Raw genomic sequence first — 13,684 nt, forward strand, 5'->3', positions numbered from 1 at the left:
GCATCCCCAAGATCACCTAATCAAAATTTGGGTGTCTGGCAACTGGCATAAATTTGTGACTGTTGCACTGTCCCAGGGTCATGTGATCTGCCATTCATGACCTTACCAGGGAGCTTCCAAAAAAGCAAAGTCGGAAGTCAGATTCACTTAATGACCATATGATTCATTTACAATAGTTTCCATAGTGACCGTTTGAAGTTACACCAGTACTGAAAAAAATGACTTATGGCTATTTTTCACACTTGTGACCATGGTCAGGTGATTTACATTCAGATGCTTGACCACCAACTCACATTTATGACATCTGCTGTGTGATCACCTTTTGCAATGTCCTGACAAGCAAAGTCAATGGGGGGAAACCAGATTCACTTAATAATTGTTAAATTATTTAATAACTGTTTGTTAATAATTTTAAAATGCAGTGATTCGCTTAGCAAATGTGGCTAGAAGAGTTGTAACATTTGTCATTTAACAAATTTCTTGCTTAGCAACACTTGTGATCATAAGTTGAGGACTGCCTGTAGTATTGTATAAAATTATATGGGGCCACATTTGGCAGGAGGCTCTCATACCAATCAAGAAGAATGGCCAATAAGAGAAATATCCTTGGTTTCAGCATGCAATTCAGGAAATGGGGGGAGGGGGGAGTAATTGGGCTATTTCCCAATTAAAGATTTGAGTCTTTCTCCATCCCAGCCACAACTGAAGAACTGTACAATCACTGTTTCATTTTCTGTCTTCTCTCTTTCTCTCCGCGTTTTATGATTTAAGCAAACTGGACACGTGTACAGACAAATTTGTATTTATTATTAGATTTGTATGCCGCCCCTCTCCGAAGACTCCGGGCAGCTAACAACAATAAAAAAGACAATGTAAACAAATCTAATATTAAAAATAATCTAAAAAAACCCAATTTAAAGAACTAATCATACATACAAGCATACCATGTATAAATTTTATAAGCCTAGGGGGAATTGAAATTTCAATTCCCCCATGCCTGACGACAGAGGTGGGTTTTAAGGAGCTTGCGAAAGGCAAGGAGGGTGGGGGCAACTCTGATATCTGGGGGGAGCTGGTTCCAGAGGGTCGGGGCCGCCACAGAGAAGGCTCTTCTCCTAGGTCCCGCCAAACGACATTGTTTAGTCGACGGGACCCAGAGAAGGCCCACTCTGTGGGACCTAACCGGTTGCTGGGATTCGTGCGGCAGAAGGCGGTCCCGGAAATTGAGAAATAAAGAATGGAAACCAATTGAAGATGATCAAATCTGCTTCTGGGGTTGATTTCAAGCCAAACTGTGGAAGGGGAGGAGAAACTGTATTAAAAACATTGCTCCTCTTTTATTTTACCTAGTGTACCAAACAACCAATTCTCCCCTCTGAGAATGCAGTCTTGCAAGTGAGGAAGGTATCCAGCACAATGTATCCCTCCTCCTATCAGACTTTCTACACTGTTTGTTGAGCATTTGTAGCACTGGAGCCCATAATGAAAAACTACTCAGAAGTAAGAACTGCAGGCAAGCGTCCTATAAGACAAACTGTAGAGCTTATTTGTGAATGGATCTGAATATGGGTGAGGCGTATCACCCTGTCATTTTCTGTCAACACACTTGCTGGAACCATGTCCTTTGAAGCATTGGGCCCAGCCCTTCAGAAAACATTAGCATTTTTAAATTACTGGCTAGTGCCCCCAGCAGAAAATTCCGTCAAGGCCCCTAAATAAGAAAACTTCACAGAACAAAAAAGCCCATTAGCCGCTCGCGGGGGGAAAAACACTTGGCGTGAGCTGACCCAAATATGTTCTCACAATCAGATAAACTATATTCTATTGGATCCTTTGCCTGCACTTAAGATCATCTAGTATACCACAACTATTTAAATCCACACTTATAATGATACTTTTAAGCTTTGATTTGTGAACTATTTTTCTTCATAAGATTATTTACGTCCTAACACCCCCCACACACACACACACACACCGCAAAATGTCCTCAGCGGGCCTTTATCCAATATAGGCCTTCCAGTTCCAGCGAGGCTGCTCCTTCACGTTCCTTCAGACAATAGAAGTGGAAGAGTCCCTCGCTTGTGTTATTATGAAAGATTGGCTAAGAAAGAAACAGAATATTGGCCTGCAAACACAGAAATGAAGTCCAGATGGGGACACAGATGGGAAATCACAAGGAGCCCCATGTTAGCGGCTTTGTGTTTTCTAAAGAAAGAGGATAAAACTGTAACAATGAAATAAAATAATCAAGGATGTGGGACTTTACAAAGTACCAGAAATAATTCCGCAGACATAACAATTTCCCCTGGTGGAATTCAATTGCTATGTTATTTTTTTTGGGGGGGGCGTGTGTGAGTGAGTTCCTAACTGTTTAGTACAACAAACTGTAACATGGAAGGCACAAGGAGGAGCAATAGCACGCATCGTGTTATTATTTGCATCTGGCCATTTTGTAGGTGGCGGAAAGGGCGCCCATGTCCCATCTCTGTCCCTTTCTCTTGCACAAATTTCCCACAGGCTGGGAAAAGCAACTGGAGAGCCCCCACCCCACCCAGCTTCCACTGGGGAGGAAAAAAGTCCCCTCACCCCCAATCCAGTCAGTCTGGGACAAACTGCTGATTTCTTTGAGCCTGGCACGCTCTTGTTTCCCTGCCCTCCCCTTTCTCATTAGACAGCTCCCAGAGCCACACACCATGAAATGATCACTCCGTTGTGGAGCCAAAGGATGAATGCCAAGGCCACCCAATGTTCCTCCTATAGCTGCTGGGAGAAGGCAGGCCGTCAGGCTTCTGAGGCATCATTAAATGGGATCAAGAGCATGTCCTGCAACAGGTGGAAGCAGAGGGCAGGAAATAAATTCCCCAGCAGGATGGGGAGCTCTCCCGCCTCCTTAGGGAGAAGGGGAAGAGCCGCCCGGGCCATAAATCCCCTTGCACTGACAGTGATCTGATGCTTCAACAGAAGGAACAAACCCAGGCACGTTCCCAGGGGGCAGGAGGCCACCGCACCTTCACTGAAACAGGACAGGCAGCATGAAATATGGCTGGCAGGCCCCACAGGACTCCTCTCTCCTGCCGGCCCTTGGCCAGCAAATGCTAAGAGGCAGCCTACTTTTTTTGTGGTGGGGTTATCAGGCACGTTAGGATTTTTAATATTTCAGTAGCCGACAGAAGGCATGAGGTGTGCTGGAGCCTTGAAGGGTTGTTGAATTAATTTTATTTTTTGCTTTTATTCTCAGGTCAGGCTGCATGGGGCGGCCATCTTTTTGAAATCCTCCCTGTGGAGATTGACAAATTACCTCACCTCAGGCAGTTAATTAGAGCATCCATCAGACAAAAAAGTTTAGCACAGCCGTTCAACAAAGCTTTTGTTTTACAGGCTTGTTTGATTAATTTTGTTTTCAAAGTAGGAATGTGTACATCCATAAACATTTATCCTTCTCTACATCCACATCCAGAAGTGGAATAGTCACGAGTTGTTGTTTTTTTTACCTCATAATGTACGGTTTGAGAACTCGTTTGAAAGATAAGGAATCCAGTCATTTTAAATGTATGGGTGTCCACTATAGTTACCATACATCTGTAGACCAGTGCTTTAGCTGACTCCGTTCCGCTAGTTGTGCACAACCACTCTGGTGCCAATTTGTCAGGTGGCACCATCCTTTTTCCTGAATTTTTCTGCCTGCAAGGAAGCACAATCTCACAAGGGGACGCTTGTGCTTGTACAATTTTGGTGATTTTTTTGCTTCCATGCATGCCATTTTGGCTCATTTTGGCTTCCTGCGCATGCACGGAATCAAAATCGCATAAGGGGCACACAAATCAAGAGGATGCGCACGAAGCGCATCAGTTTGCAGGTAAGTGCAACCCGCCACTGATGTGGGTAGGTGTGATATGGGAATTAACAGATATTTCAGTAGCTTATTTCCATTCACCACACGTTTGTTTGTTTGTTTATTTATTTATTTATTGTTTATTTATTGGATTTATAGACCGCCCCTCACCTAGCTGCCTCAGCTTTTTACAAGTGTGTATTATTCAGAGGTGGATCTTAGCAGGTTCTCACCAATTCTGGAGAACTGGTAGTGGAAGTGTTGAGTAGTTCTGAGAACCGGTAAATGCCACCTCTGACTGGCCTTGCCCCCATCTATTCTCTGACTCCTGAGTCCCAGCTGATCGGGAGGGGGGGATTTTGCAGTCTCCTTTCCCTGCCACGCGCACTAGGCCACGCCCATAGAACAGGTACTAAAAAAATTTGAATCCCACCACTGGCATTATTGCATATTGACCCAGCTTGATATAGTGGTAAAGGGACCAATCTAGAAACTGGGAGTCCTAGTCTTGCCTCAGGCACAAAGCCAATTGGGTAACTTTGGGTCAGTTACTGCCTCTCAACACTGGGACCCGGGCAAGCGACGAACCATTTCTAAAATCTTGCCAAGAAAACAGAACTTGTTCAGGCAATTGTCAGGATTCAAGATTGACTCAATGATTCATATACACAGACACACACAATCACACACATATAATATACACATCATCAGATATTAAAAACCCAAAACATAACCATTCTACAGTATAAGGTACAGTATATACATAGAACATGAACTGAAAAATATTAGCTGGATCACCCGCTTTGAGATTGAGAGATTTCAAAATATAAGAAATTGCCATATGGAAATCTGATTTATTTATCTCCATGGATTTTGTTCTTATTATACCAAAGTCTGATGTTGTTTCATTGAAGAAATCAGAAAATAACCATGAACTGATACATCATGCAATATGTGTGCTATAACACTGTACAGCAAAGGCTGGATTATTTATCTACAATTTCCCAGTGCAAAATTTATTCCAAATAAGATGCCTAGATTTTTGTAGAATGCCAACAAGGGAGCAGGACCACAAAGAAACATCTCATTATTTTGTCCTCCAGATATGAGACTCAGGTATACAATCATAGCATAGCAGTTTCATTCAGTACTATATAGATTAAGAATACATGTCAAGTTACTATGTCTTGGTCTGAAAGAAGTTAAAGAAGGATTCTGTGCCACTGCAATTTTTTTTCCCAAACCGCAAATGTTTTTCTGCACAATGTACTCATTCAGTCCAAGTCAGAGGGAAACAAAAAAAAATGTCTTTACCCCAAAATAGCTTTCACTGGATAGAAGCTAGAGTTGAGTCACTCCTTCTGGGATTCATTAAAATATGCAAACTCCCTTACTCTGCACAGAGTTACTCTCTGTGTTGCCTTGAAAACCGGGTTTGGATTCTTAAACCATCTTATTTGACACACTGTTTGTTGAGGGAGAGGCCTTGATAGATAGTCTAATAATATTCTCATACAGGTCTAGGATTTGGACACATGTTTAACAAGATTTTACTAGTACAAAAATCCTCTAAAGTAGGCATTCTGGTCTGATGATTTATTTAAAGCATGGGTAAATGGACTTTTCACATAGGGTAGGTACACAACAATAAACGTGGGCATCCAATGAAAACATATGTCAACAAACAAAGTACATTAAAATAGTTTTAAAACAGCAAGAAGGCAGCTGTAGTCTATAGCGGTAAAACCTGAAAAAGGAGTTAGGGCAGAAATAAAAGCACAGTTGTATGTATTACCTTTGCACATGGACATCCCTGGCTAAAATCACTGGACATTAAAGTCTTCTTTTACACATTAACTTTTGAAACCCTAAGTCACAGGCTCTCAGCATTTCCAGATAGGCTTGGGGGGGGGGGGATACCTGTTTTAAAATCCTGGACAACAGTCATGGGTCAGAACCCTCCATACCATGGTAGAGGGGCAAAGAACTGGATTGGACAATATCTTATTTACATGATGCGAGTTTGCAACAACAACTGGTAAATCAATTTTCTTTAATCGGTTGCCCTCCAGATGTCTGGAACCATAAGAAATGGCAGTGCTATTTGGGAAGGATGAAAACTAATTCACCACATCTGATGAATACTGGGTGGTAGAAGGCCACGGAAAAATCAACTTTCATGCTCATGGATGACATTTCTAATGGATATGTTAGTTCTGTTTCTGTTTAAACATCACAGCAATGCACTCTTTTTTATTTACTTCTGGTCTTATTATACTTGGTCTGTACATCAATCTACCTTAGTCCCTCTGCTAAAATACCTACCAGCTTCGCAATATTTTTACCTGCTAACATGTAAACATGCATGCTGCAGCAATTTAAGTTGCCACAAATAATCTATCAAACCTAGTACTGTGGATGCTATATTCCCCTGACAAATAGTGCTGTCAATATTAGGAAGCAATTGGTTTGTTTGTTCGGTGGGGAGGGAAGAGGGAGAGATTATCTAATGTCCTCTGATGTAGATACTCAAAGCATCCTTTCATCTTCTGTGTGGAGGAGCGGCTGGCAAGGCTACATATTGAACAATGAATTTAATGCACAGCTCAATAGTTATAAATCAAAAGCACTGTAATGGACATTATGATATAACTCTTCACTTTGTGCTTTTAAATAACACAATTTCCTTGACTTTGTAATAATCAACTTTTTTTAAAAAAAATATGCTTTTAACATATTATGTAAGCACATAATTGTTATAATGCTGTGATACTTGAACCTTCCTGTTCAAAATTAAATAAGGAAAAAGAAAACCTTTACTCGTGATTGTTAGTTCTAACATTCCGAATCTGTATTTTGTTTCTTGATATTTCATGGGTAGTAATAGCCAATCATTTTAAAGTGGAAAATAGCTAGCTAAATACATGTGGTTTTAAAATAATTCCCTCCCCCCCCTCCAGACTGTTGCCTCTTCTCTCCCCCAGTACAAAGTTTTCACCTTGGTCTGGATGGAACACAACCGAGTGAAAATAAAAAATAAATTCGTCCCTTTTTCTTTGTTTTTGTTTTTAAAGTTTAGTACTACTTATAATGTTGGAGAGATGGAGCCATGGGAGGAGAGGGGGAAGGTAGAAAGTAAAGAAACTCCTTAAAGCACATTAATGATATGAAATTTGGCATATGTATAAGGTTGGATATTGGTATTGTGTTTTGTTATTTACATATGTTTTATATTAAGGTGGAGAATTTTTTTTAAAAAAAATTATACCCAAAGACAAAGTTCATTACAAGACGTCAAAGAAAGAGGCGGATTTAGCATCCCAAATTGGCAGATATACTTTTACTCAGTACCATTAACATGAATAAGAGAACGGATAGAACTCAAAAATAACACAATCCTGACAATTGAAGGACACGATCTCCTTAAAGGATGGCATGCATTTATCTGGGACAATCAATACAAATCACATACATATTTCAAAATGCATTTGTTGAGAAACTCACTCCTGCAAACTTGGTTAAATATTAAAAAATCAACATTATCAAAAACCACCAATTTGGATCTCCCCTGTAGAGGCAATAAAATACCCAAATTTAATTATCGCTGATTTGGCAATAAAAATTGATTTATTGATTTGGCAGTAAAGGAACACGGAATACTGAAGAGCAAAGAAGAACTGTTGGAAAGTGGCATAAAATTTGACTGGTGGACATACACACAAGTCCAAGGGAAATTCCAAAAAGATAAAAAGACATACGGATTCCAGAAGGGTTATAGCAACTTTGGTTGGATATTATTGGGCACCGAAGAAAAACTGATCAGGAAAATTTATAATTTTCTAATAAGTTACAAAATGGAGGAAGAGATAGTAAAGGATCCAATGATTAGATGGGCTAAAAATTTTGAATATCTGATAGAACTAGAAAAGAGGGAAATAATTTGGATGACAAATTGGAAGGTGACAATGTTGGTGGTCTTCAAAGAGAACCAATGCAAGGTGTTTTACAGGTGGCGTTTACCATTAATAAGAATCACGAAGATGTTCCCAAATATATTAGCATCTTGCTGGAAATACAAGAAAGAAATTGGTACTCACTACTACACCTAAAAAATATTGGAATACCATAGAAAACTGGATAAAAGAGATAACTGAAAAAGATATTGCTTGCAAACCTGGATTATTCCTGATATAACTGAATTCCATGAAACAAATGTATTGTTTCATGGAAAAAAACCCAAATCATGATTGTATCCGATGAAAGTTTATTTTAGATAGGGGCTAAATAAAAGCCATAACTGTTTGTTTAGTATTGTCTATGTTGAATATTGTATCATCATGTGTATTAAATATTTTTTTTTAAAAAGAAAAGAAAATGGCAAACCAGGTGCCAAGATAATGTATTATACTAAAAGACTAGTAAAAAGAACAGAAAAAAAATTGTGAGATTCTTCTAGAATCCATGAAAAAAAAACATTTTCACTTTCATTATCCATTCCAGACAGGATTAATACATGTCTAGTTCCACAAATCACACTAAGACATGTATTAACTATTGTTTATTGTATAACTTACACTACATGCAGTGCCATAATTCATAGTTTACAGGCTGTGATGACAGTTGTAGTTATTTTTGCTGCTACTATTGTAACAATTATTAAGATAATGTCAATTCACATTCTGCTTTTCTGCCTTATAAGTAAACTTTACTGGCTTGGTTCCCATAACACATTAATCCAGAACAAAACAAAAAGAGAGAGTGGTTTAGTGTACTGGGTGGGTGTGGCTTAGTCAGCTTTCTGCACCACAGTGGGGGAGGCATTTTTGCCCTCCCTGGACTCATCAAGCATCTGGGAGAACGAAAACAGACTCCCCGGGCTTCCTGAATTTCCAGTAGGCCCATTTTTGCTCTCCCCAAGCCTCTGCATGTACCCTGCATGTACCTCATTGGAACTCTTGGGAGGGGCAGGATGGGGTGGGCGGGCCCAGGGCCAGCCAGGTGTAGGATTTGGGGGTTCTCCAAACTGCACAGAATCTTAGCTAGAGGCTCTCCCGAACCCCTGCAAACACCCAGCAGTCCACCCTTGTGCTCTGTTCCCTAGCAAAATAATATTCAACCAGTCAAGTCATTGTCACTTAGTATGACTGATGAACAATGGTAACTGGATTTAAAGTGCAAAATGTTTGGAGAAGAATTGGGAAAAGTGCTTTAATACCTGCTGAAGCCAGGGATCTTACTAATATCAACTAATCTGTCTTTCAGTTTAGGAACTGATTCTGCCGTCTTAAATCTATCTGAACAAAATGACAGAAAAATTTGGGAAACGGGTGAGTTACAGGCAGATAGTTGCTTAGCAGAAAGTCTAAATAAAAGCTCATAATCATTTGAGAAAGGCTTCAGCCAAAAATGTATGTTATATCTAAGCATTAATCAAAATTCTTTTGTTGAGCTGGTTACTCATATCCCTCATTGTTTATGGTTTATATATCATACATACTCTGTGTGTTTGTGTGTGTATTTATGTATGTATGTATGTTTGTATGTATGTATGCATGAAAATGTGTATATGTGTATACACACACATATAAACATGCACATTAAAAAAAATTATGCTTATTGTTCTATCTGCTTGCTGTAAGTTGTTTATTTGATGAGATGGGCAAATATGCAATTTTTTAAACTAAATACACTCATCGAAGCTGGAAACCAAACAGCCCATAAAATTAGCTTGTCTATGGTTGCCACAAAAAAGGATAGCAGAGTTAGGACACAGGCTCAACAATTTTGACTCACTTTCAAGACTCCTGCTTGAACTTCTCTAAGGATTATAAAAACTATTCTAGACTATAGAGTTGTATTCTCACTCAAGGCCTTGAACAACTGTAGACTTCAAAATCAATGAATGCTCTATATTCCTGTGTGCTGCCTTGGGGCCCATAAGTAAAGGGAGAAAGAGGTACATATTGAAAATCCAGACCAAAAAATCCTCCCACCACTACATTGGTAAACAGTTAGGCTGACTGTCCAGCTCGCTCAGCCTTAATAATCTGGTCCAGTAAAACAAATGAAATAGGAGGAATGTAGGCCTGTCCATCAAATGTATTACTTAAAGAAAGTCCACTTAAAGAACCCTATCCCTGAATCTTATTACCTCACTGGTAGTAAGAGTTACAGAGCAAATAGTTTTAATTACTTCTAATAGCAGGGCTGGCACAGGGTGATTCTTCATCTGGAGAATATTAAAAATAAAATTCCCTGCCAGTACCTTGTGAGTAAAAGTTTTTTTTAATTTTTCTCCATTTTTAAATAGCGCAATATCATACCTTCAATCTTCAATAAATACAATGAATTTACATTTATATTTGGTATTTATCATCTAACAATATGCTGCCTCCCTGCCGGTATCTTATTGTTCTCCCCCAGCCCCCCTCCCCAATAGTATATTTAACCCCCTTAATTTCGAAGTCCTGAACCGCTAGATTGCAACATGAATTCCTTTCCCTCCACCCTCGTTCATGCTCGACCAGAATTCCTCATCTATATAACACTGTCACTCAAACTCCCAATTCCAGCCCGCCCAGCTGAATGGGGAAGAGAGAAGGCCTTGTTTATCAGAAGTATCAGAAACCACACTCAAGCTTACATGAGCCTTTCTCAAGCTGTTGTCAGGCCAAGCTCTTATCAGGCCTGTTATTTCCTGGACAGCACCACATTTTAGCCCGAACTTAATCCTCTCCAAATAGCTTCTGTACACACCATCAGCAGCCTGGAGGAACCAGGCAGGAACAAGCAAAGAAAAGAAGCGAAATCTCTGCCCAGTTTATCTATCTCTGTGTTTATAAACTATTCAGCATCCCCCATGGGACATTAGGGATCAACAAAATGCCTTAATGGACTAGGAAGGAAATACGTCTGGAGATAGACACTGAACAGTAGGGTCCAGAGAATGTAGACCTCTGGAAAATTTGGCATCTCCAGAGGCAGTATCATTTCAGAAAAAGCAACAACTATTTCAGCTATCCAACCATGGTTAGGCCCTTCTTCAAGGGTACTTTGGAGAGACTCTACTTCAGATTCACACTTCAAACTCAATGCTGGAACTCTGGTTTGAGTTATAATTTTGCTATGCTAGTTAGAATTCCCCCAGGCTTTCTACACTGCTCAAAATAATAAAGGGAACACTCAAATAACAGAACCTAGATCTGAATGAATGAAATATTCTCACTGAATACTTTGTTCTGTACAAAGTTGAATGTGCTGACAACAAAATAAAATTGATTGTCAATCAGTGTTGCTTCCTAAGTGGACAGTTTGATTTCACATAAGTTTGATTTACTTACTTGGAGTTATATTCTGTTGTTTAAGTGTTCCTTTTATTTTTTGAGCAGTATAGTTATGTGTCTTGAAATGTAGGAAGTTAGCACCTAGAAAAATGAAATATTATAGGAAATATTAAAAAGGCAGAATATTATATTTGCCAGGATGAGAAAATGGAGAAACATGTTTTTAGGCAGGAAACAGACTCTTAATACCCACCCACCCACCCACCCCCAGCCATCCTCAATAGCCCATAGCAAATGTCAGCATTTAAGGGATAGAGAGATAGCTAGGTCTATTCATAAGCAAATGCCCTCATCAAAGATCCAACAAAGGTAGGATTAGCCCCCTACAAATAGTGGGTTCTAAAACCCGTTACTATCTGTTTGCGTGCCCCCTACCAATCTAGCAACAGAACTCACTACATGGCACCTGGAAAGTTTACATTACCCAGCAAGGCTCAACCAAACTTGGGACTCAGGACAGCCTACAGAGTTGCCCCAGCATGGCCCCATGGAAGTCTGGCGACCAATCAGAATACAAGCTTAAGTCACGTGATCCTGTTCATCAATAAACCATCTTTCCAAGCAGTTGCCATGTTTCCAGTGTCTTTCTCCCCACTTAGAACTGAACCCAGATGGACATTTTTTCCAACACTGTAACAACCAATTAGAGAGGAACAAAACAGCATGAAAGCCAATCATGCATAGCTATTTGTTGTCCTCAAAATAGAAGTATCCCGCAGAAGGAGGAGCAGGAGATCTTAGTAACATAGAAGATTGACAGCAGAAAAAGACCTCATGGTCTATCTAGTCTGCCCTTATACTATTTCCTGTATTTTATCTTAGGATGGATATATGTTTATCCCAGGCATGATTAAATCTTTAGCAATTCCGAAAAGAAACAAGGATGAGAAACTCTCTGGATTGTTCCACTTATGGAGGCTAAATTTTCCCATCTCTACACAAAGGAGATTTCGAGATAAGTTCATAGAATACATTATCCAAAGTTGCAAAGTTCCACATACAATTCCCATTTCTCCATTCAGTTCCCCAACTCTATACAAAGAAATACAATAATTGCAGGGAGGCTTTCAAACCCATTTTTTTTTAAATTCAAATAATTAAGTCAGAGGTTCTCAAACAGTGGGATTGGATGGCCTGGGATGGTAAGAACCTTAGTGACTTGTCTAAGAAACCTGATCAGCCTCACCTACCCAGGGGAGGATCCCTGTCAAAACCTGCTCCTTATTTTACTAGCACAAATCTCGGTGTGAGGCTACAGTGCTACGCAGCCTGAGATGTATGATCACAGATTCAAACAATTTTTTAAAAGTGAAAGGTGAAACCATTAATTCTGTTCATAGGGCCAGTGTTGCATAAATTCATGCATCATGGATCACAATGTGAATGGCAGATTAGAGTTTATCTTCACAAGTGAACTCAATTCTGGTGTCCGGGCAGTATGTCCATGCGGGTGTTTTTTCCCCCAAACAACAACAGAGAAGCATTTTACCATCATCTCATTCCAGAATTTTAAAAAACTCAAGTCTTAGTTGCCTAAGTGTTCTTGGTGATCTCCCAAGTTAGCTTTTTAAGAAAGTCAACTTGGTGCTGCTGGTAAAAAAGATCTGGACCGTTTTTTTCAATCATTTTGGTCAGACTTGTTAAATGGTAGTGCACATCTAAAGGTCTTGTGAAATAGATCTAAAGAGTAAGGTTTATCTGCTGGATAACTAGATGTTTGATTAAATGGGCTTACACCATCAATGAACAACCTGTATACTTTGGCTTAGCAGTTAAGATGCTGGGCTTATCAACCAGAAAAGGTTGACAGTTTGAGACCTAAGTATTGTGAGCATAGTTCCCTCTAAGCTGAGCAGTGAGCAATCGCTCACTTAAAAATCATCATCAACTCAGAGTTTTCCAAACCTGCCCAGAAGCCGAGAGGGAAAGAGTGAGAGGGAAGGAGAGAGAGAGGAAGAGAGGAAGAGAGAGAAACAGATAGAAAAAAGAGAGGAAGGAAAAGAGAAAGAAAAAGAATGGGAGTAAGGAAGAGAGAAAGAAAATCAAAATCTAGTTTGAAACTAGCTCAACTATTTAAGTGGCATTTTGATATTGATAGAGTTGCCCTATTATGAGCTCACTGTTATAGACACACAGTACAGTATTTTATTTTGAAATTCTCTGAGGCAAAACAGGGTGGGTTTTTTATTTGTGTTTGTTTGTTTGTTTATTTATTTATTATTTCTGTGCCGCCCAGTCCCGAAGGGACTGCCGCTCAGACACTATACTTTTCCGCCCCCCCCCCAAAAAAAATTTAAAGGGAACACTGATTGTGAGTTGGGATGAGCTCCTGTTATTTGCCCCAATTCCTGCCCACCTAGCAGTTGAAAAGCATGCAAATGTGAGTACATAAATAGGTACCACTTCAATGGGAAGATAACAGCATTTGGTGCACTTGGGTGTACAGTGATACTGGCTACATAACGACAGAAAAGTGTTCAGTGCTGGCTGCCTTGGCTAAGAAACAAGA

At 39.7% G+C, this 13,684-nt stretch overlaps 1 protein-coding gene across 4 annotated transcripts in view; it reads right to left on the minus strand.

Annotated features, from left to right (window-relative positions):
- Positions 1–13,684, minus strand: part of RARG (retinoic acid receptor gamma) — a 220,565-nt gene that overhangs the window by 47,970 nt on the left and 158,911 nt on the right. For 2 of the 4 annotated variants that reach the window (XM_070740879.1, XM_070740880.1), the window contains one exon: positions 11,173–11,256. The exons of the other annotated variants lie outside the window; for them this stretch is intronic. In XM_070740879.1, the coding sequence (XP_070596980.1) occupies positions 11,173–11,256 (84 nt within the window). The remainder of the gene's footprint in view (positions 1–11,172; positions 11,257–13,684) is intronic. 4 annotated transcript variants of the gene reach the window in all.

The sequence above is a fragment of the Erythrolamprus reginae genome, chromosome 2, assembly GCF_031021105.1.
Source record: "Erythrolamprus reginae isolate rEryReg1 chromosome 2, rEryReg1.hap1, whole genome shotgun sequence".
NCBI lineage: Eukaryota > Metazoa > Chordata > Lepidosauria > Squamata > Dipsadidae > Erythrolamprus > Erythrolamprus reginae.